Source organism: Tinamus guttatus, unplaced genomic scaffold, assembly GCF_059628265.1.
Source record: "Tinamus guttatus ecotype Peru unplaced genomic scaffold, ASM5962826v1 Tinamus_guttatus_pri_ptg000087l, whole genome shotgun sequence".
NCBI lineage: Eukaryota > Metazoa > Chordata > Aves > Tinamiformes > Tinamidae > Tinamus > Tinamus guttatus.
Genome location: NW_028288621.1, coordinates 660,609 through 684,994, shown reverse-complemented (window position 1 = coordinate 684,994; position 24,386 = coordinate 660,609). Strand labels below are relative to the sequence as shown.

At 49.0% G+C, this 24,386-nt stretch overlaps 1 protein-coding gene across 1 annotated transcript; it reads left to right on the top strand.

Annotated features, from left to right (window-relative positions):
* Nucleotides 1-1,024: 1,024 nt before the first annotated feature.
* LOC148595526 (ras GTPase-activating protein nGAP-like) lies at nucleotides 1,025-22,536 on the top strand. The gene is given in 16 exon segments (XM_088520378.1): nucleotides 1,025-1,205; nucleotides 1,973-2,079; nucleotides 3,493-3,602; nucleotides 7,120-7,273; nucleotides 8,468-8,566; nucleotides 8,877-9,431; nucleotides 11,300-11,444; nucleotides 12,815-12,959; nucleotides 13,821-14,057; nucleotides 14,733-14,934; nucleotides 17,410-17,609; nucleotides 18,255-18,911; nucleotides 19,722-19,818; nucleotides 20,211-20,359; nucleotides 21,664-21,867; nucleotides 22,359-22,536. Coding segments are annotated over 16 exon segments (3,420 nt in total).
* Nucleotides 22,537-24,386: the final 1,850 nt, after the last annotated feature.

Here is a 24,386-nt window from a genome sequence, read left to right as displayed (position 1 = left end):
CCTGCAGCCTTGGGCAGACTTCTTTCCTTTCTTTTCCAACTCAATTCCTCAATTAAAGCAAGGTGTACGTTAAGCTGACTGAAGTTTGCTGGCAAGACAGGGCACTAAAGCGCCCCGTGGCACCTTGCTATTAATGAGTGTTGCTTTTGCCAAGCTGCATGGGACCGTGGGTGGGCCATGGGACATGCATGGAACTGAGCAGAGTTTCCCATCAGCTTGTTGTTTCACTTGCCTTTGTCCAAGGTACGCTTTAGGGTCAGGATGCTTTTCCTCTAGCAGTCTTCCCGCAGTGCTCCAGGCTGGCTGTGGATTACCGGGAAGGAGGAGGGAAGCAGCCAGTTGGGACCCTTGCTGTGCTGAAGCTGCTGATGGAGATGGAAGGGTAATCACCATAGAGAAACTGGGGAGCAGGGAAGGGTGTAGAGCTGGGCAAGAGAAGGATTGTGGGGAAATGAACAGAAGAACTGCAGGTTTTCTCTTGAGAATTTCTCCTGCTCTCCATTTTTTCCACATCCTACCTCTAATGAAAGTCTGCACTTGCTGTGGGGAGAAGGGACACTCGAGACTCTTCCCACAGCTGGCAGCGGTGTAATAAGGGCATGTCATCCTTTATAATCCTTTCTACAGGTTTATAAGATTCATTTCTCTTCTGAGATTCCCAAGTGTGTTGTGGGCCAAATGGGAATTTAACTGTGAGCGAAAAACATAACTTGAATGTTCAGGAGCAAAGATGAGTGGTCGGGGCAGAGGATGGTGATGGGAGGGGAGCGAAGCCGCTGAGCGCTGTCGCAGGTCCTAGGGCTGCCTTTGAGGAGCTGTAGTTTCAGCCTGTTGTTTGGAACCCTGGAAACCAGGGAATGGCCCTGTGTTTTGTGCAGCTCGGAACCGTTGTTGTCGTGATGTCACAAGGCGCCGCCAGTCCGCAGCGCCGCGCACCTGCGTGTCCCGCGGGCTCCCAGCGCGACCGGGCGCTTGTCTTCATGCTCCCGCCCGCTGCGCTGAGGAGCGCGACGCCGAGGGCGCGATGGGAGCTTCCCTGCAGCGCTGCATCGTGTGCTGCTGCTTGCCGTTCATACTGCGTCCCCTGCGCCGGGGCCGTGTCTCGCGGCGCAGGAGGGTGCGACCGGAGCTTTATGCCAGCTCTGCATCCAGAGGTGCTGCTCGTACTGCGTCCTGCGCGCCCGCGGCGGGGGAGCGGGGCTCGGGTACCCCTGTGCGGGCAGCGGCTCCCCGGGCTCGGCGGCGTCCCCGCAGCGGGCAGCCCCACAGCACCGTTATGGGGCTGAGCTGCTGCGGGGCACCACGGGGGCTCTTCAGCCCAAATCTGTCACGCTGCCCCAGACTGGTTTCAACTCCAGGCCTAATACTGCAGTTGCCCCCAGTTCCTTAGTGTTCATTCTCAAAGCTTGTAAGAAAGCTCAAAAACTGTCGGCACGCTCAGCATCTGCTAGGTAAACTACTCATAAGACTTGAAGACTTGTGGTTTCTTTTGCTCGTTATTTCCCTAATTAACAGGCAGCGTGGAGCCGCAGCGCCGCGCTGCAGGGCCGGCTTGCTTACCCGCCGCGATGCTCCATCTTGTCCTCCAGCGCCCGCGGGGGCTGCGTGTCCTGGCTCCGGCGCCATCCAAACCCCGCGTGCCAGGGCATCGTGGGTATCACTATCCCTGAAGAAAGCTCATAATAATATAAAGTTTTTGGAATAGTAGCGAACAAACAGCAATCGAATCATAAATACCAGCGAGTATGGATCTGCACCAGTGTTTTTTTTATTTTAACTGCTTACCGCCCATGAGCAAGTGGGATTCATAACCTTGAGGCTGCAGGTGGAAATGTCGTTGTAATTTAGTGAGTAAATCAGAGATGGAGGAATTGGGCAGTGTTTTAATGCACTCAAAACTGTGCCGGGGCGCCCGCGCGGTGCGGCGCAGAGCCCTCCTGCGCCCACTCACCTCCCTCCTCTTCTCTCTCAGAGGTCCCGGCAGAGAGGTCTCCTTGCAGGCAGAGCATCTCAGGGACCAGCACGTCGGAGAAGACCAACTCCATGGATGCGGCGACCACGTCTCCTTTCAAAGTACCGGTGAGTCCCGCTTTCCTCCAGGAGAGCAAATTTTCCCATCGAACTGGAGGTGGAGGTTGAAATACCATAACATATAAACAGGCTCTGAGAGGGAAGGGTATTTACTTAGTATTTCCATTTTTTCAGGTGGTTTTGGTACCTGCTGCTGTATATTACGGGTAATATTTCTGGGAGATCTGTAGTTTGCTTTTTTCTCAAGGATGGATCTAAGGCTGCAAATAATGACACATCAGCATTAACGTAGGCAGCAACCTATATAAATACCTCTGAAGTTGCTGCCGGTGTTTGCATTCTATATTCAATTTTTGGCTAGGAGAATAGTTCCTCTAGGTTGGTGATGGCATGTTATTTTTGCTGAGCCTGTAATGTTCTTAATGAAGGGGGTAAAGGAAGGGGCACCCACGGCAGCTCCGTGCAGCTGCTCTGCGGAGGGGGAGAGCTGATTCCACCCCTCAAATGCTGCTGAATCCTATTGGATTAAGGAGCTCTCCGTTTGCTCGGATCATGCTGAGGAACGCGCGCACGTGTGCCTGCAAGCCCTGGCAGGAGCTGGATGCAATATGGTTTAAAATGTGTGTTGTCTTCCAAGCCCCGCGCGGGGCTGTGGCGCAGGGTGGAGCGATGCCTGCTGGAAACAGCCGTGACTTCCCCACGCGCGGAGGTGCCTGGCGCTGCCCGTCAGCAGCTGGAGCTGCAGCGGCGCTGCCAGGGGAACACGTGGCTCCCTGTCCTCGTGGCCCTGCGGAGCGCGGGCTCGGAGGAGGAGGTGCAGGCGGTGGTACCAGCAGCCCAGCAGCAGTTGTTTAGAAGGCAGGTTAGCTGGACGTGTAATATGTTTAGGTCCTGGCTAGATTTTGGGTTGAGTTTTGCTTCAAAACAGCACCTGGAAAAGTATCTGAAGTCACTAATACTGAAATCTTCAGAGATTTTTCAAGTGTGGATAGTGAGATTTTGAAACTGCCTGTTTTTTTAAGGCTCATTGTATACCAGTCAAAAAAGAGAGCTTGGATGCAATGGACACAAGGCATCTTCTAATCTTAATCCAAGAACTAAAAACATGGTGTGTGAAGGGGAGCATAGGGTCAACTACTCATTACCCAAGACTACTGCTCGCTAATAGTGGAGGGGGGTTGTTTGTTTAATTTTTGAGTCTTTTGAGTAGTAATTGGAGTTCACTGAAGTTCACCTGTAACATGAGCAGTGCCGCTTGTTGCAATTCAAAGCTGTCACGCAGGGGAACGGTCATCAATGATCCTGTCCTGCCCCTCTTTCTGCTCTGGGGAATCCCAATACAGCAGATCCCTCATGGCGGTCAGTGGGAATCACTGAGTGTGGATGCAGTGACACTGCCCTGATTGATTTGTTCCCGGCACAAGAGGTTCCCTGCTTCACTGCTGTGACTTCTCGTTTTAGGGCTTCTTCAATAAACGTCTGAAAGGCTCCATGAAGAGGACAAAGAGCCAGTCAAAACTGGACAGGAACACGAGTTTCCGTCTCGCTTCTCTGCGCAACGCCGATGACAGGTAAGAGTCAGAGCATCTCCCAGGTGATCTCACCCACAGAGTGCACCTACAGCGTGAGTATTGCTGAGCACAAGCCCAGAGAGGTAAGTGAGGGAAGGATTTTATTGCCAACTGTCAGATGGGTGTGTTTGGGACAGACTGATATGTTAGGATATGCGATGCAGCACCAACACAAGGCTGAAAACTTTAACTACTCTTAACAGTTGACAAAAAAGATCAGGTTGAGCATCTGCAGTCAAATACCTTTTTCATCTTCAGCATCCCTGCAAGTAAACACTGGGCCTTAGATTTCATGATAGAAAACGACTGGATTGGGTGGTTTTAGTGCCCCTTGCCTGCACGTAGTTGCCCCGGGGCTGCTGGTGCAGGCAGGTCGGAGTGAGCAGCCCTGGCCAGCCCCGAGGACATGCGGTGCCGATCCGGCACGCGAAGGGGCCTGGCTAAGGCCGTAGTTGTGTAGCTGCTGCAGGGTGGAGTCCTACAGTGAACAGAGCATCTATTTCTCAGAAAATGAGAGAACTCCATAAGGAACTTAATGCTATCCATCTAAGAGCTCCTTGTGGTAAATTCTTGCTTGTGTCTCTTTTGCTGGAACTTTGGGCTGGAAATGGATTATATAAGAGGCAGGTAAAAGCTGCTTTTTCCTAACTATTTGTAAAGTCTCTTAATTGTCTTCATTAAACCTTACAGTGTATTTTATTCCGCAGTAGTTCAGCAGGAGTATCAGACAGAGTGAAAAATAGGTTGCCCTGTACTTAAGAGCTCTCTGCCCTTCTGCTGTTTAGTGCATTTTTGCTTCTCCCTTAGCTGAGCAGAATTCATTAGCTGAGCCTCTCATGCTGTGCCATTTCAAACAATGGTTCTGTCTTCTCCATCTGAAAGCAGTCCCATAAAATCGTGGAGATGGCTGTGGGTGTTGGAGGTCTTGTTGACGGGAGGAGCTAGGGAGCGGACGGCTGCTGCTCGCCGGTGGTGGCTGATGCTGTTCCTTTAGTCGTGGCAATGTCATGCGGTCCATTTGGAGTGAAGTTTTGTTATAAACCCCTATTTTCAGGACTTGGCTGTATGAAACAGTGCAGTGAGCATAACCATATTAAATAAGGTTACCCTGTGGTCAAGTACTTTGCTTTTAGTGACTTCTGTCGCCAGCTTTCTTTCAAGTTCTGTGATGCAAAAATCTCTGCCATAAATAATGTAAAGGACATAAGTGTTTCCATAACATGGCACTCCTGGTAAATGTGGGCTGATGAGGCATCCTCTTCCAGTGGGAAGGATACTGTTTTAGGAAGGTCAATAAGCACATTTACAATGAGTCGCTATGACTTTGCTTTGATGCATGATCTGCTCCACAACAAAGCCCTCTCCTCTCTTCAAAAATGGATCTTCCTCTACTGCCTGCCAGCGTGGGCATGAATTGTCAGCTAGACCTGAATGGCACGTGGGTTTTCTCCAGTTGTGTGTGAAGCATAAAACTCCATCCACGGGGGCTGGCACGGCACGGCACTGCTCTCTTCCCTTTGTCCTCCAAGTCTCCTGTGCACGGATTTAAAAACAAGGATCCAGGAGGCAAATGAACAGGGTGGCAGGGCCCGACACTGGGATTTGGGAAGGAGCGACCTGGAAAGCCAGCGGTGCAGAGAACCCTGGATAAGGACAAGTGTCCACGTGATCCTCCTCCTTTCGGCCGTGTGTCCACCAAGCAAGCGGAGGGCATGCAGCGCGGAAAAGGAACGTCCTCGGAGAGCAGCAGAGCAGGAAGAAGCCGAGAGGAGCTTTCTTTGGAGAGAAACCTTTGTGCGAATAAGCAGCACGGCTCAAAAGCATGAGCCTTGTGCCAGGCTTGACTGCTGGGTTGGTGAAACCTCGTGCTGCAGGATCGTGAGGGTCAAGAGCACTGATGAGTCCTGCTTGGAGAAGGGAAGTGTCTAGGCACTGCTCGACCTCATAGGTACCTTCTGTTGGAAAGCCTGAGGCTTCATGGAGTTCTGTTCCCGCTGGTTGGCCACGCAGGCAGCTGCATGTAGGGGTGCTGAAAGGTTGTAGTTAAGTCTACTGCTTTTCTAAGAATGCTTCATCAATCAAACCACAAGGGAAACTCAGTTCCATCATAAACTTGAAAATAGTTTCTTCTCTCCCCACCACCGCCTGCCACCACCCCAAAGTGTCAGTGTGTATCTCAGAGCACCTGCAAAATGAAATTGGTGGATCCAATAGCAAGAAAAACAACTCTGAAGTCATGTGGGAATGAAGCTCTTAAGATGAAGAAGAGATTAGGATGCTGGGAGGAGAAGGGCTGGAGGGAAGAGGCGTCCAACAAGATCTCATCTGTGTTTTGAACTATGCTGCTCTTTGGACTTTTTTCCAACAGCAAAGTCAGCTCCAATTTTTTGGGTGCAAAAGAGGGTAGCATAAAGTAGCTGAGTCTGTGTAATTATTTGGAATTCATAGGAGGGAATGCCCATTTCCTCCCCACCTCCTGCTCTTCCTGCCCTTTTTTTTTTCTCCTTGCAGGGCAGTAGGAGCATCCCTATCCTGCCCCGTGAATCAGCCCTTTCCCGTTTTAAGCAGGCAGTGCTCGGTGGCACCATGGTGCTGTGCAGGCTTCCAGGGCCAGGGTAACTGATAACATCTACCTTTTCTTGCTCTGACAAACACGGAGCCCTGCCTTCAAAGAAACTATTGTGTAGCTTTATAAAGCAAAGCCCTGTGAGGTTGAGAAGGAAATTGAGGCTGTCCTCATGTTGTTTTTCGCATGCTGCTGGGGCAAAATTCAGTTCACCTGTAGTTTGTTTTCGGAAGTGAAAGCATTAGTTTAGGCCTAAAAGTATTGTGTCTTTATTGTAGCTTATCAGCTCGGTGTTGGCCCTGGGGAAGGGCCCAAGGTAAAGATGCTATCACCTGTTTACTGGGCCGTTGACAGCAGAGCTTCCTACTGCACACAAATGTCACCGTAAAATCGAACTGGGAGAATACAGAAAAATTTTCAGTGCCTTGGGTAGTTGGTTCCAAAATGCCTGGAGGAGAGAGGGGTATTTCTAGGGACAAAGAGGAGCCTGCACTGGTAACAGTGTCGTGGAGGTGACCCTGCCCAAGCCAAGGGACATAGGGGCTGGTCAGCTAAAAGAGAGAAAAGCCACAGGTGTCGGGCTAGGGGCTAAAGGTGAGTAGTGGAGACATGGGGAGGAAGAAAAGGGGAAGCATTAATTGCAAAACTTCAGTATAGCTGAACGACTTGAGCGCCATAAAGTGGGAAATAATTGTGTTTGACTTTAGGTCAAAGACTCTATATCTTAAGAAAAAAAATTGTATCTTGCAGGGGGTATTGTTGCTCCAACAAGAGCAGCTACCGTTCTGCGTTGGTTTAGAGATGTAGAGATGTAAGTGTGCTTTTTGCTGTTAGCAAATATTTCCCTAGTTGAAGAAACACCAACAAGTTGTAGCTTTCTGCGAGATGCTGCCACATTTCTTAGAAATGGTCAGAAAAATAATGTTTCCTTTCCCCGTTGTTGTTCTTCAGGTCACATGGATTGCCAAAGCTGAAAGAGTCCCGTTCCCATGCGTCTTTACTGAGCCCGGGCAGCGCGGTGGAGACCTTGGATCTTGGGGCAGAAGAAAAAGTCTTTGTCAAACCACTTCACAGCAGCCTCCTTGGACAAGACTTCTGCTTTGAGGTGAGCACTTTCCATACACCCAGCAGATTATATGCTGTCAGTCAGTTTGAGTACTTATGTATTAGAGCATGCTGGCCTGTGATGAGGCAGCTGGAGAGCAAACTGGGAACACATGTTCTCCTGAGGTCTGCCGAATTGGCATGAGATCCCCAAGTCCTGATGGCTTCAGCCAGTCAGCAAAAAGAAAACATTCTCAATTACTGCATCTTCTAATTGAACTTCTCTTACCTTGGGAAATCTCTAGGCATTTGTAGTCAGCACGTGTATGTACGCCCTAAGCGTAGCTATTGCTTGTAAGCTGGATTTTCCTCCTGTCACCTAAATTCACTTGAAAATATACCGTAACTGAGAAGTGTCATTTCCACTGTGAAGCATCTTGCAGCAGCTCAGCCCCTTCCCAGGTTGCTTGAGGAGAAGCTTCGGCAGCTGAGCACATTTCCATTGCACCGGGCAGCGGGGAGCAAAGCTACTCTTTGCTTTTCAACCCGGGCTGCCTCCAGAACAGGCTGTTTGTGCTCCCACAGTCATTTCCCTGCAAGGGCAGCACCAAGCTGGATGCGCCCAAGGCCGTCGCGAGCAGCTGTGGCAGGGGAGAGTCAATGTGGCTTCAGCTGAGTCCTTTGCATGTGTCTAAAGCTCTGCAGTACAACCTGGAAGCGGCCCTGGCAGAAAGCCAGTGGGTAGCAGGCTCTTCTCTGAGCCTCGGCCAGGAGCTCTTCCTGCTCACTTGGCATTAGCTCCCTGAAGTCACCATTTCCAGGGAGTTTTGCCTTGTGCCAACACACTGCTAGTTCTGTCTTTGCGCTGTTTGTGACCAAATCATCCAGTACCTGGGATTTTCTGGGGAAAACTGCAAGCATTTCATAGCTATGGATCAATTAACAAGTGTAAAAAATATTTGACTGGCTGATTATAGCCAGATGTATTGTAAGATGTTTAAGAGTCTTTTAAGAGTAACCTTTGGCCCTTCATATGTTTCCTTTTAGTTTGATATTAATTTGAACTGACTTTTTTTTTTCTCTGTTTTCTGTGGGCCTCTCCATCTCTGCTTTCTGGGATCTTCTAATGCTTTCCTGCCTTTTTCATATTTACTCCCTGTTTCTCAAACATTCCTAGTTGTCATCTTTACTTTTTGCAGGATCGTCCATGTCTTCTGGACTTGCTTGATCTCAGCTGATCACTTATATATTGCAGGTAACCTGCTCCACTGGCAGTAAATGTTTCAGCTGTTCCTCAGCAGCAGAGAGAGACAAGTGGATGGAAAATGTACGCAGAGCAGTGCAGCCAAATAAGGTAATGGAAATTCCAGAAATAAGGAAGCAAAGGACATGGAGCTCCATGGGTTAATGGGGCAGTACAGCGCTGGCAAAAGGAAAAGGGATTTCAGAGCTGGGTGAAAGGAAATCGGGTTTTCCATGGGTAAACTTGAGGTAGGTCAGCTCTAGAGCTGGCATGCTGCCTCCCTGGGAGCTTTCTGAGAAGAAAAATGTTCTAGCCCCTACCTTGGACATGCAGAAGACAGCAAGTTGCTTCTGCTTTAGGAGACAATATGTTGAATTTCCTAGAGATTCTGAATCAAAGCTGAGATCTTTCTTCCGTGCAGGACAACTGCCGTCGAGCTGAGAATGTGCTTCGTCTTTGGATCATGGAGGCAAAGGACCTGACCCCTAAGAAAAAGTACTTCTGTGAGCTGTGCCTTGATGACACTCTCTTCGCCCGCACCACCAGCAAAACAAAAGCTGACAACATTTTCTGGGGAGAGCACTTTGAGTTCTACAGCCTCCCGCCTCTTCAAAGTATCGCAGTTCACATCTACAAGGATGCAGAGAAGAAGAAGAAGAAGGACAAGAAAAACTATGTGGGCTTGGTCAACATTCCCGTGGCCAGCGTAACTGGTCACCAGTTTATGGAAAAATGGTACCCAGTGAGCCCATCTACACCCAAGAAAGGGAAAGCAGGGAGACCTTCCATTCGGATCCAGCCCCATTACCAGACCATAACCATCTTGCCCATGGAGCAATACAAAGAATTTGCAGAGTTTGTTACCAGCAACTACACTACGCTGTGCTCCGTGCTCGAACCAGTGATCAGCATCAGGAAAAAGGAGGAGATGGCTGGTGCTTTGGTGCACATCCTGCAGAGCACAGGGAGAGCAAAGGTAAGAGCAGGCGGCCCCTGTCCGAGTGACTCCCTCTTGCTGCTCGCAGCGGGTGTCTCTGGGGCTGCAGAAAGTAGGAAGCCTGGGCTGACCTGACCGCACACAGCAGCAGAAGGTGCCTGTGGCATTTCTGGATATGGGATCAAAAGCTAGGAAAAGGGTCTAGAAAATACTTTCAGGGGCTTGGGCAAATGCATGTGGATGGGTTTCTTACCAACAAGCAAGTGCACTGGTTGATGCCAAGATTGAAGATACTCTGTGCCAAGTGAAGTGGCTGAAGTAGGAGGGACCATGCAACCTTATGTTACTCATTGGGGACTCATTGAGTGTTTAGGAATCTTAAGAGAGAAATAAGCTAGAAAGTAACTTCCAGAAATGCCTGTGATGGGCTGAACTGCCATTGTTGTCTCAGGCTGAATCAGTTAATCACTTCCAGCCTTGATTTGGTCAGGGTTTGAACAGCTTTTACAGAAGCTGTGCTCAGTGTTATCAGGACTTAGTGTGCTCAGGGATGTTATCAGGACTTCTCTGTGCATACTGGAAAAAAGTGCGTGAAAATGTCCTGTAGGGCTTAGACAATTTTGAGAAGTATTAAAAGGCATCGATTTACCTGGCTGCTCCTGCCAAGCTGGGTGTGTGAGAGGGGTGCCCAGCTGTAGCCGGCGGGGTGAGTTACGCACCCCCAAACACAAGTGTGAGGGTTTGAGATGTGGAAGAGCAGCCATCGGCAGCATCCAGGTGACAGCCCCACTCAGCTGCTGTGAAACAGCCTCTCGTGTGCCCGTAGTCCTGTACCCTGCCTGCCCTGACGTGCCCTTCTGAAGGGGGGCTCTCTCGATAAGAGCTTGTTCCTCACCACGCTGTTTCTCGAATCCAGGGAAGTTGCTAGCTGGGATAACTCCTCTAGGGTGGTACTAAAATGCTTTTTGAAAGCAGCCCTTGGATTCCTGCAGTGCTAGCTGCAAGGAGTAGGCACGTTAATGTGATCAGTTTGTCTTTGCAGTGCCACAGTATTTTTGAAGTTCTCTTTTCTAGACACATTGAGCAGCCTGGGCCAAGGAACCTTTGCAGCTCACACTGTGGTGGTGCTGATAGAGATGCATGGTCCCAGCATGCACTATGTGAAAATATTTCTGTCAAATTTCATCAGAAAGCAATAGCTAATTTGTTCTGAATATTTGCCCTAGTTTGTTCTGAATATTTTGTACTGATACATTAGTTTTGTATAATCAGTAGGGCTAGGATGCCTTGCTGCAGTGCTCTTTGGAGGACATTAATGTTTGGAGCAGCACTAGCAAGTCACAGTTATCATTTAGTCCTAATTTAGGATCATGGGTATTTTTTTCTTTTGAAAAGTAAAAAACCTCGGACAAAAGTACAGCTCCTGTCCTGGAGATTCGTTAAGTACTGAGTGTTTCTTGTGATGTGCTGGGTGTCCTTGGCTCATAAGCACTTATCACTTGAGGAAAGAAATATTACTATAGGACTAAGCCCTATATTAAGTGGTTTTTCACAGTGATGAAACTCGATTGCTACTTCCATGCCATGTAGATCCACAGCAAGTATGCCAACGTTTTTTTCCAAGTCCAGAGCTGTTTTCATTTTGTGAATTAAGTTGTTGTAAGCCGTTCTTCTTAATTAAATTTTGCTGAGCTGCAAGAATTGATTCCTAACTTCCATCTTGGGTTTTTAAATGTATAGTTTGTCTGTGTTCAGCATGAAGAGCAGTCCTTGGCACCCCATGTCCAAAGCTAGACAGTTATTTCAGTGATCCTCTTGCTCCTGTGTTTATCCTTCCTCCTTGGCTTCTGCCTAGCGTGACTGAGTCCAGTTAGAATAACCTCTGCCCATGTTACTTTTTTCTTCAGGACTTCTTGACAGATTTGGTGATGTCTGAGATAGATCGTTGTGGGGAGCACGATGTCTTGATCCTCAGGGAGAACACACTTGCTACCAAAGCTGTTGAGGAATACCTAAAATTGGTAGGGCAAAAGTATCTTCACGATGCACTAGGTAAGAAAGTGCCAACCTGTCTCTTTTTTTTTTTTTTTTTTTTTTTTGGTATTACAAGGGCTAATCCAGTTGCAGAGAACAATAAGTCAAGGAACTGGATTGGACTCTGTGTGCTGGGATCTGGGAGATGACCCATCCAAGGACCACGGCTGTAGTGGTGAAGCCGGAATGAAAATTAATGGCTTTTATCCCGTGGTCTAGAACATTGGTGCTGAGTGATAAGACTGTAAATCACAAGTGTTAGAGATGGAAATACGCCGTCGGTTGTACAGCCTGTCTGGTGCCCAGGGCAAGGCTGCTCGTGACAATATATCCCTCTCATTCTTCATCACATGCTGAATGTCGCTAGGCAGTTCACTCCGATGCCGTGCTCTTTGAAAGAGTTAGTGACATTACGTTGGTGTGAGCTGTTTATTTTATCTGCGAGAGCGTCTCAATACACGATTAAGACAGAGCCTCATGGACCACAAAGAATGTCTTTCAAAGACATTTAAGGGAAAAAAATAACCCAGGAAGCAACAGTTAAAACAGAGCTCACCCACAGAAGTGATGCTGATTGGTTTAGCAAGTAAGTGATCTAGATGCCCTCAGCAGGAAGATTTTGGACCTAAGCAAAACAGTTTAAGAAAATGTGGCAGCTGATCTGCTTGCAAGAACACTACTGGCTTTAGCTTGGACGGGCTTGATGGTTGGTTAAGGCTTTTTAAGAAAACAGAGGTCGAAAAACAAAACCCCTTTGCACGAACAAGCCTTGGAGTGTTAGCTCGGAGCCGGCAAGGTCATGGCAGGAGGTGAACTCGGAAGACACTGAATCATTAAACAAATGAATGAAGGTTTTGTCTGGTGAACAGCAGCAGTTTAAAAAACAGTTCTTAGCATAAGTCCAAAAAAAAAAAAAAAGAGAAAAAACGGTGAATGGTGCATTTAAATATATTAAGCAAAAGAAACCTCATCCTTTTTCGAATGTGTGTCCAAGGACTACAGAAACGCAAAGGACTTTGAAAGATGCAGGCGACAGAGGCATTGTGAGATGTTCCTGTAAGAAACTGAGAAAACAAGCAGGATTGATCTCGCACTGGAGTATTAGTCTTACTCCTGAGACAGATTTGAAATGTAAGGAGGGCGAGTTTAGAGATAATAAAAATAAACATCACTGTCAAGTGCATTTCCTGGGGAAGGCCTGAGGACAAGTAGCAAAGTCTCATTCCTCTGGGAGCGCCAGAGGAGCCAGGCTGCCAAGGTCTGGTGTCTGGAGGCCGTGTCGCAAGGCAGCGAGGTTGCTCTGGAAAGGCACAAGCAAGATTGAAAGGTGCATCAGGGAGGCTGTTTCTCTAGTGACTGTGGTCTGTCATCCTCTTCCCTGTGTCCAGGAGAGTTCATCAAAGCTCAGTATGAGTCAGATGAAAACTGCAAAGTGGATCCCAGCAAGTGCTCACCCAGTGAATTAACAGACCATCAGAGCAACCTGAAAAAGTGCTGCGAGCTGGCCTTCTGCAAGATCATCAATTCCTACTGGTGAGGTGCTCTCTCCTCCTTCTCCCTCACAGCTCTTTTGAGTGGAAGGTGTGAATTCCTCTTCTGAGGATGTGAAGCCAGCAGTCGCGCTAGGAAGTAGCCGTCTATCTTCTGAGACTGCCTTGTTTCCTTTTCTCACTGCCTTATTACCTGAGATGCAATATCATGGGTGACTTTGCTGCCTAAACCAGGGGGTTCCAGCGGGAGCTTCTGCTGAAGTCTTCTACAGGGGACAGATAGTGAGTTGTGCCTGAACAAGGAGGGAGTTAAGGGAAAAGACAGCTTAGCGGAAGCTCGGAATAAAAAGTGGGTTTGGTATGTATAGACAACTCTGTCTCAGCCCCTTTAGAATGGTAAAACCAAAAAGTGTGGGAAATCACACTGGCCGAAAGATTTTTATTAATCTCTGCTACTGAGTGTCCTTGGAAAAAAAATGTCCTTTCTGCTTCAGGGCAAAGTATATGCAAAGCAGTGGAAGAGCTGTACCAGCAATGTACAAATTTCAGTTATAGTTAATATAGAGTTATATAGTTCGTTTTGATCCAGTTTGTTTTAAATATCTGGAGCACTCTGTTCCAGCGTGGTCGTGGTGGTTTTTAGTCTGCGCATCGGTGGGTCTGAAAACAGCTTCATTTCACATGTTTGAACAAGAAATGATTTAACCAGTACTTAAGAATCACCAGATTAAATGGTGATCTAAGAATAGATGTCTAATGACATTTCCTGGCCTAGAGAGGTGGAGTGAAAATATAAGTCAAGGATGATTTCTCACAGTTAATTATTTCAAGCGATTGGTCACCATTTTGACTTTCTGCCTGTCATTGCCCACACGGTTTTGTGTCTCTGCTTGCTGTTTTTCAGCGTGTTCCCTCAGGAGCTGAAGGAGATGTTTGCATCGTGGAAGCAGCAGTGCCTGAGCAGGGGCAAGGAGGACATCAGCGAGCGCCTGATCAGCGCCTCACTCTTCCTGCGCTTCCTGAGTCCTGCTATCATGTCCCCCAGCCTCTTCAACCTCATGCAGGAGTATCCTGACGACCGGACATCCCGCGCCCTCACGCTTATTGCTAAAGTGATTCAGAATCTGGCCAATTTTGCTAAGTAGGTGGTGGGGATGACCTCGAAATCTCTGCTTCTAGGGGTGCAAATCAGGTCAAGTAAGGAGAGCCCTGCCTAGTGGTCATTTTTGCAGACTGCTGATTCTTGGGCAAATTGGAACAGACTTTAGAAAGGAAGAAACTTCCTCCATTCCCTTTGGAACAGCCCAGAGCTGAGTTAGGCAGAGTCAATTTGAATGCAGACACTGGAGCTGCTCTGAATTCAGTAGAGGGACACAGGAGAAAAGCACGAAGAGGTTAATGGTTTAGCATGCCTGTGTGTGCCTGTTTTATGCTATTAAAAAAAAAAAAAAAGTGTCGTTCCTGCCAAGAATCATGTTTTTTTTCCCCTTCCACCTCCCAGGTTCCCAGCTGAATATAGGCCCGGGGCACTTCTCCGTTAGGGAAAGGGGTGCAGGGAAGGTGCTGGAGAGAAACCAAGTCTGTGGGAGGGAAGAGATGTTACCAACCCCCTTTGTTGACAGTATGAGTGGCAAGTTACTAGTATTTAACCAAGTCGAGAAAGCAGGGAATCTCTTAAATTGATTTTCTCCCCTTCCAGACACCTTTTCAGAAAGGCAAGTCAAAAGATAACCATGAAGTGTTTTCGGACAGTTATTTTACTCTTGTGCTTTTTTGTGGTGGTTGTTGACTGAGTTTTCCCTCCCCTTTCTTGCAGGTTTGGTAACAAGGAAGAGTACATGGGCTTCATGAATGACTTTCTGGAACATGAGTGGGGAGGAATGAAGCATTTTCTGCTCGAGATTTCTAATCCAGAGAGCATCTCCAACATGCCCGGGTTTGAGGGCTACATCGACGTGGGCAGAGAGCTCTCTGTTCTGCATTCCCTCTTTTGTGAGGTTGTTTCCCAGCTTGATGAGGTAAAGCGGAGCGGAGGCCTGGGAGGGCGAACGCGGCGATTGTAGCGTAGCGACCGTAAACACGAGGAGACATCAGGGGAGCAGCCGGAGCCGCGCTGGGGAGAGAGTGCCCAGCAGCTTGGGAGAGGAATGTGCGGTAGGGCCATTGCCCAACGGTTCCCCCGCGCTCCCGCTGCGGCCCCGCCGGCTCCGGGAGGCCCCAGGGCGGCTGCTGGGGGCGGCTGGGCCCCACTGCTGGTGCGGACACCCAAATCAGGCAGAGAGGGCAGCACTCGAGTGCTTGGCTGGGAAATGGAAATGCTGGGGGGTGGCTCTTTTGGATGCAAGTTGAGGCACCTGGCTGGACCCTCCCCTGCCCAGCTTGGGCTGAAGTCGTGTCCTGGCCAGGCAGAACTGCTCTCCTGGAAGACCAGGGCCAAACCCGCTGAGATTCGTCCATTTCTGTGATGTTTACATTAGCTTTTAGCTTAGGGGGTGGCCTTGCCAGAGCCACGCTCCTTCCTCCCCACGGGAGACGCTCGGCTGCAGCTCTGAGCACTGGGGCCATTGAACTGCACAAGAGCAGAGTCTGGGTTGTTCTTCCCCAGCTACATTTGCTGCAAGACCCCGAATCATTAAAACCTTGTTAACAAGTAAAGCTGACAAGAGTCAGAAAAGCTGAGCTCCATGTCAGCATTTTTTTTTCCTGAAAGTACTTAAAACTGTTCCATATTTGCACTTCTGAAGCTGCATTATCTTGTCTGTATTCCGTGTCTTTTGAAACTGGAGAGCTGAGGTGATTTGCAATGTGTTGCTAATAATTTTTGTTGCTAGAAGGGTCTGCCAAGATAATGATTTGTTGGATATTTGTTTTCTCACAGCACATTATCTAAAAGAAGGCACTGAGCTTTGTGCATCAGAGTAAATCTAAATTTCCTTGACTCAGAAGGATAATGTATATTAATCTCAGTTAATCTTAGGCTGATAACGGTTTGTGGTCTTGTTTATCTGTTTCCGTCACACATGCGCAGAGTTTGCACTCCTGGTGTCACAGGCAATAAAATCTTTGTTATAAAGACAGCTCAGCAAGCTCGGAAAAACAGGCAAAGGGAGCATGTAAAAGACCAGTTCCACCATTTCCATAAGTTGGGGTAAATCCATCAGTGCCACAAACTGTGCCACCTTCCTCCAGCTGCTCAGGCCATCAGGTCAAGGGAAACCCAGTTTCTGCAGGGCAAATGGGTACTGCTCTCCAAACGGAAACGTCCTAAATGTCTCGGGCAGCTGGAAGGGGAAGGAGCCAGACATAAAGCTTTAAAGCAGATGTGCTTTGTCCTTTCTGTAGGTTAGATGTATGGATCTATCCTAGCAGGCCCCTGGGAGCTGGCATAGTGGATTGCTATAAAGAGAACTAAGGGATAAAGTTACACTGCAGTGCTGTTCTACTGTGGGTAGTGAGTGGGAATTGAGGACACAAGTAACCTCACAGATCTTAATAGAGCAGGAGATGCTCTGTAAGAAAGCTTCTGTAAACAGACCTCTCTCTGGAGTGACCGGATCCTTGCTCAAGGGGAAAATAAGGACATCTTTGAAAAGAGGAATGTCTTTGAGGGAGTTTTACTTCAGCGTTAAGTCTGTACTGCTTTTGTCTCCTGCTTCGGGCACGAGAGCAAGCAGCACCGTGTAGCTGCTACAACCAGTCTTGACCCAGAAAGGGCAAAAATAAAGGAGAAACTTCCCCTTCGGGCTGGTGCCGTGCTCGGCCTGGCCAGCACCAGGCTAGGGCAGGAGTAAACCTGAAGCCAAGCGTTTAATCCCACCTTCAATGGCAGTGTTGGAATGAGGGTCACTGGTGTTTTCATGCAGTTGCTTTTAACAAGGGAGGAGTGCCTTAGTTTTTGATAACTGTTTGCTGCAGGAGATGGCATCAGCGTAGCATGCCAAGCCCAAAGGCTTCTGAAATAAAAACCTTTCTTTCCCCACCTCTCTGAACCCTCTCAAGTCTCTCATGACCCTCGAATGCCGCATCCCTTGTCTGTTGGCATGCATTTCTTTTACCACATGACTCCCTTTGCCTGGAAAGTTCCCTCCCACTAGCTGAATCTGTAGCCTTTAAACCCCCCTTAATGAGTAGATACTGTAGTTTTCACTTTGACCTCACCCAGCCTGGCTTTAGTTTGCATTGCATGATAGTTTTGCATTGGAATGGCCACAGTTTGGTTTTGTTGAGCATGATTTTTGTTTGTTTTGTTTTGTTTTGGGGGATCAATCCTAATTTCTTTTCTATTTCCTTTTCTTTCCTCAATGTGTGCTGCACCCCGTTGGTCTCCTCCATCCATCTCGTCGCCGTGATTACGCTGCTCCGTAACACTGCCTCCCGGTCCGGGCACACCCGCACACAACCACCCATCCTCCTTCCTTCCACCTCCACCCCTCCGCCTCTGGGCATCGTGATCCAAAACCTGGCGGGTGTCGCGGTGCTTGTTGTCCAATTAGGGTGAAAATTCCTTTCTACAGGCGACCGTGGCAAAGCTGGGACCTCTGCCTCGCATTCTTGCGGACATCACCAAGTCCGTGACCAACCCTACGCCAATACAACAGCAGCTGAGACATTTCACTGAACACAGTTGTAGTCCCAGCATCAGTGGCAGTCTCTCCTCAGGGCTTCAGAAGATATTTGAGGACCCCACTGACAGGTTGGTCACGGCCGGAGCTGGAGGGGAGATGGGGGATGAGGAGGGTTCACTTCAGAGCGCCCAGGCAGTGGTGAATGCCTTGTAGCTTGAACCTTCCCACACTGTAGGAGTGATTCACGTGAAGTAAAAAGCTGGGAGGTGGCAGAAACACCAGAGATCTTGCACAGGGTGGCCTGTGCCAAGCTTCTGCACCGTCAGGTGTAGCTCCCATTGGAAATGCTGTCCCTCCAAGCTGCCTCGACTTACAGGAGCTTTCAGATAGCTCCTGCTGAATTTTCAGACACATGCAATAATATAGAGCTGGGGAAGGGTTAATTGGGGTCTGAAATGTTCCGAAGTCTTGCTGGGAAGAGAAGGCTGTAAGAGATGGGGGAATTGGTGGGAATGGTCTGCATTTCACCTGTGAAAAATAACTGTGAAGCACTTCTTGAATCAAGCCTAATGTTCAGAGGTAAGTGGTAATTAAGGAAGAGTGTGTTGCAACTTGAAACACTAAGAGCTCATAAAAGGAAATCTGGTTCCTTGAGTCGTTCAGAGCGAGGAAGTTGGCGCAGGGGTTAAATGAGGTAGAGAGGCTTCTCTGGGACAGATCTCGTGAGGATGCGGCTCAGTTAAAAAATAACCAAATTCCTTTTTACTCCACAGTGACTTGCATAAGATGAAATCTCCAACACAGGAAAATGTAGATGGATATTTTAGAGGCAAGACCTTGCTGTTGGCTCAGGAGGCATCTACCCAGAGCATGAGTTACTCGGATGAGGACGAAAGGGAGAGCATCCTGCCCAACAGCCGCAGCATCTCCCTCGTGAACCTGCAGGACCCGCACACAGCCCACGGCGAGCACGCCGCGCTCGTGAGCGAGGAGCCGCTGCACCCGGCGGGCAGCCAGGTCTCCGTGGCCCAGGTGGCCACCATCAAGCAGCTGTGGGAGACACAGAGCACACCCCAGAGCGCTCCCCAGGTGAGAAGGCCTCTGCGCCCCGCTTTGAACCGACAGGGCAGTCTCCAGCCCCTCTCCTTCCAGAGCCCAGTTTAGCACCTCAACAACCCTCCCGTGCCAATGCTGAAGGCCTCGGTGGACTCCAGCCTGGAGAACTTGAGCACTGCCAGCTCCTGGAGCCGAAGCAGCAGCAAAGTCTTCAAACTCAGTGTGCCCAGCAACAGCAGCCTGGAAGACTCCAGCAAGCACAGCACGCAGAGCGAGGACTTGTCGCGGCGGTGCACGGCACCCGACGGGCCCGTCCCTGTCACCCTATCCCACCAGAAGAGCAGCAGCCAGGTGCAGATCCGCAGAACGGAGGCGTGAGAGTGTGTTTGCCCCATGGTGCTCATTTAAAATCAGAGCCACCTAAAAAGAGACATGAATAAATAAAAAATACCACTGGGTAAACTGCTGTCTATTGTTTTCTCTGGATTCGCTGGAGCACTCGCTCCTGCTTCCCTCACAGAGATCGGTTTGTTCCTCCCTCACCCTCACCCCGCAGACACGTCTCGGTGTGTGCCAAGCCAAGCGGCCGCAGTGTTTTGGGAGACAAGTTCCATTGCCTCCTTTTAATTGCAAATTGGGCTGTGGAATTCTCTTTTCTCCTTTTTTTTTTCTTTCTGTTCTTTCTTTCCTTCTTTTTTAATTTCAATAAGAGCAGAAGCTTGGCATGTTCTTCCCGGGCGAGCTTTGTGGCCGTTATAATTATTGGACTCTGTTCTCTGCAAGCCCCGCTTGTTCCTGAGCACAGAGGCAATCCCTTTGCTTGCTGGGAGAGGTCAGCTTTGCCTCCCATTGGGGAGGTAGGTGGGAACAGAAGTGTCACTGTGTTCCTCTGCCAGGGGGGCACGGAGGGGGATTAATACACGTTCCTAGAGAGCCTCTCTCTTTATTCTTTTCCCCTATACCAGAATAGCTCATAACCCTTTCGCAGCCAAAGTCCTTGCCCTCCACTTCTGCTGGCTCTCTGGAGACTTTCCGTGAAACCAACAGGTTTTGCTCAGTTCCTTCTCCTCGTGTCCGCCTTTATTGCCGTGCTTGCTGCAATAAAACATCTAAGTCTGGGAGACCCTGAAACGAGGACGTCGCAGCTCTTTGCCGCTTCCAGGCAGCGCTGCGTCCCGTCGCAGTCGCGTGGGCCGGTGCTCCCCGGAGCCGGTGGCCAAGGCTGCTGTCCCGCTGGCTCCCAACCCTCCGAAGAAACCGGCCTCCCGCTCCTCGCGGGCGGCGAGTGACGCCGCCTTGCTCTGTTTGTGGTGTGAGAGAAACCTAGGATTGCAGTAGCCTTGCTGCAAAGCTAAGCAGGGGTTGGGTGATAACTGGGTTTGCAAATAAGAACTTCCCTAGAAAGATAGGAGCTCACCTAGGCAAAGAAGAAATTCAGGATTTCGTAGATTTCCTTCACTTTTTATTTTCGGAGGTGTCTTTTTGTGTTTTGTTTGTTTTTGAGGAACTCACATGAATGCTGTGTGTCCAAAGTCTAGTGAGGATAAGGCATCTCTGGAAGAGGGGTTTGGGAGAGGCTTTGAGACTAATAGCTTGGTGGCCATGTTTTTTGCTCTGAATAAATGTGCTTTCAGTGCTGATTCATACATATTTTCTTTGACAAACGCTTACAGGCATCTCTGCTGCAGGTTCACTCACCTGTGGACTCTGCCACGATGTCACCAATGGAGAGGACAGCTGCATGGGTCTTCAATAGCGGACAGTACAAGGAAGTGGAGGAGCACATAGAGCAGAACCACGATGAAGCCAAGCTTGCTGAGAAGGTAGGGTTTATTCAGCACACGACAGCCTTTCTGGCTTCCAGCACCCTTCAGCTGCTTCCAAAGTGGTTTCCAGGTGCTGCTGTGCCAGGGTAACACACAGGTCTTCCCACTGGACACTCTTTGTAGAACAATATCCCACACTACAGATTAACCTAGGTGCAGGGTGTGCCATGTCAAATGGGTGCACGCAGACATATCTGAGAGTTCCTACATTACAGGCTGATATTTGGCATTTACCTGCATCGTAAATCACGCCACCTCAGTGCTCAACTGGATGTCTTTCATAACAATATTATAGTTATAATATGCTGCCATTTTTCTGCACTTGCAATATGTATTAGTCATCGTGAACTCCATTAAAAATGATCATTAACTCAGCTGAGTGCAGTTTGGTATGCCCTAAGTGCTGGTACAAGTCTCTGCAAATGCAATTCAATCTTGATCAGCAACTGCGTTCGGATTTTGTCTTGAGCTTCACCCAAGGCAAATGTCTGTCATCTAGATGGTGGAGTATTTCAGGGCTAGCCAGAAACGTCCATCATCTCCTGAGATGCACTTTTTTAAGTGTATTTATTTCCCAAAGTAAATGTGAGATGTGACTTTTTTTCCAAATAAAGGGTTTTTTCCAAGTAAGAGGTTTGGTATTCTGAGAGGGTGGGATGAAAAGAGGAGAATATTTGGTGGACAAGAAGTAGCAACAGAAACAATTTAAGAAAGGTGAATGAACCAAACCTGAAGTGGAATGTGCTGAGATTCATTGTACTATTGCACAAGTGATTATCCAGAGGTGGTAGGTGGAAAAAACAAACGTCAGCTAAGTAAATTTGCAGACTATATGTAGTGAGTGATGGGCCCCGCCTTCAGCATGGAACAATTGGTTTCATGTTCCTCAGGTCCTGAGAAACGAGTTATTTGGGTCCCTTTCACAAGTTTGGTCACCCCAGGACATCTGTTTACAGCTGAGCACCATTAGCAGCTTGTGTCTGGGAACTCCTTGGGTCTGGAGTAAGTGGGGTTGTTACCAGGCAGGACTGAGGAGCCATGTCAGAGCTATTTGAGGGCTTAAACTGGGCTACAGGAAGACATTCCACAGTGTGGGAATAACCTAATGCTCAGTGGGAGCCTCCGTACTCCTTTGTGGCTGCCCACAGTTGTCTCCTTGTCATTTCCTTTGCTCCCATCAATTTATTTTTAATGAAAGCGAGCGGTGGCTTTCTCTCAGCAGCAGCAGAACCTAATAATCCAATGGGTTCCTTTCTGCTTTCCATCTGACTCTTTCCTGCTCTGCTTCCCTCCCTGCATGGTACGAGCAGGAGATAGCGAAGCTGAAGAAGCGCCTGAAGGTGTCCAGCCACTGGCTGGAGAAGTACAAGCTGCTCCTCCTCGTGCAGGAGGAGAATATACAGAGGCTGCTCATGCAGTACAAGTCCACGCTGGTAGACAGGGAGGAGAGGCTACACCGGCAGCAAGAGGAGAAAGACAGCCAGATGAAGAGCATCATCAGCAGGTGAGACTTGGCTGCAAAGTCTGCAGAACATGGAGAGCAGGAAGCTCCCCCTTGTCACATTTATCCTTGACAATAAAGAGAGCAGTTGTGTGGGCTTGATATTCCTGGACTGACACCACTCCTGCCTTAGAGATGAGGAAACTGAGATACGAGTGTTGAGACTTGCTTCAGATTGCCAGGAGAGCAGACAAAAAGATTTAGGAATTTCTAACCCCAGTCTCTGCTATACCTCTAACTGGTCCATTTGCTTTGTTTGAAAGCTGTACTCATGGGGTGGTTTTACAGGACAGTTAGATTATTGGCAATGACCACTTTGAATATAATAAATTCAGCCAGTTGGGGCTGTGAGAAGGATCGATAACCTTTCTTGAATGCAGCAGACTTCTTGCAGAAAAGAGGACAACTGGAGAAGTCAAAGCAACAGCCCCAGAGTAGCCAAAACACCCAGGAATAGTTTTAAACTATCCTAATTCTCTCTTTTTGCACATCAGACTCATGACAGTTGAAGAGGAGCTGAAAAAGGATCATGCTGAGATGCAAGCCATCATTGATGCAAAGCAGAAAATCATTGATGCGCCCATAAGGAGCTCAGGATCTCCAAGAGCTGAGTGCCCTGTGCCTAGAACCCATCATTCTTCCCTATCTTCCTCTTCCAACGTTATGATCTAGCTGCCAAGGCAGTACTGGCCATGGTGTTGCACACATGACTTCCTGCCTCCTAGGAGAGAATTGGGAGTTTTGTACAATAAAGACCCTACTGTCTGAGAGCAGGCTTTGAAAAGTCAAAATCACAGGACTTTTCTACTTGAGCAGAACCCAAGTGGTGAAGGAACAAGTGGAGCATTGTGAGGACACTGCTCCAAGCGTGGGCCTGGCAGTTCTGGAGCAGCTGTGCTTCTTAGCAGCATAGGTCAGTGGCCATGTGCATGCAGCCCAGCTGTGCACGCTCAACCATGGCTAGGAATGGCAAGGGACTGGCACGCTTGCCATGGAGCTTGCCCCGTCTCGCTTGTGTAGCATTTCACCTCATCTGACTCTCCGTGTCAGCCCGCTTGGCCACCAGGCCAGGACAACACCCGGTCAACACAAGTCACTTGTGGGAAGTGAGACCCAGCGGGAGTGATGCATGTGAATGTGTCATGTGGGGTAGTGGAGTGTCTGCTGTGCCCTTGCTGATTCCAGAGAGCAAAGCTTAGACAGCAGAACCTGAGGCTGATTTGATATCTGCCTGTTAATGTGGATGAATTTTGTGTTTAGGGAGCACCTTTCCTGTTGCTGGGCTTTTTAATCACTGCAGCTGCATGATTTTTTAATAGATGATCTTTTAAGAGGATTACACGTTTCAGCAAAGAACACCTTAAAAAAGTAACAAACCTGTTTTTCAAGCTGCATTTTTATGCTAATAGCACTGGACTGTTTGGTCTGTGAGATCCATCTCTGCATTTCATTGCCTGGGTTTGTTCTGAAGAAGATTTATTTTTGTTCTGTGAATAATTTTTGAAGGTTCTTGTATATGTACAGACACAGATACCTTTGAGATCTTTTGTGGATATTCCTACAAAGAATACAAAATAACTTTAAACAGTTTAAACCTCTTGAACCTGTGCTGATTCAAAATGCTGTTCTGTGCCATGAAGTTGGATTTTGTGTAGCTGGGGGTGGTGGGGGAGCACCAGGCGACGCCGGTCAAGGTTTCGGGTGATGGGCGCCGAGGCCGGGCAGCCCCTGGGCAGACCGAGTCCCCAGTCGCGTGTCCGGGCGCCAGGACCTGGATGGGGAGAGCCGCGGGGTGCAGGGCTGCGGCCCCAAGCTCTGCCTCCCTGCTACAGGAGCCGCCCATTCCTGAAGCCTTCCACATTCCTGGGAATAGCTGGGATGTGGAGGCACAGGGCAACGCGAAGAACTGCTCCTGGCTCTGACGATCTGTACAAGACTGGGCCTTTTTCTTTCTTTTTTTTTTTTTTTTATGAAGCTGAAAGACTTCCTGGACTGAAATCTTATCTTAGGCAGGGAATTTTTGTTTGCTTCATTACTAGCAACTTCAGTGGTGAAAAAGGAACTACATTGCATTAATTGGGCAGGGCAGCGCGCAGTGCCTTTTCCTGGTGGAAACAGAGGGCACCCCAAAAGTTGCCCCATGGCAGTGGCTGAGGCAAGCCCAGCACAACCAGCTCCAGGCCTCGTGTGGCGGCTGCCGTTTGCATCTGCAGGGACTGGAGCCTGCCCAGTCACGAGGGCACGGGGCAACTTTTGGGGCCCCAAGAGAGGGCCTTCAGCTGGCACAGGTGGCCACGGCCTCCACCCTGCAGAGTCCCCATGGCCTGAAGGGCCACAAGCAGAGCCCAGTCCTGCTGGGGACGGCACAAGAGGGGCACTCGGCGCTCCCCCGTCCCCCTCCCCGCTGCCACCCCACCCCATTGCCAAGGAGCTCCCAGGCACAGAGGAGCTGCTGCAGTCACAACGGAGGGGCTGCTGTGCTGTCACCCTGGCTTGCGGCGCCTGCCAGTCTGCACCTCCTG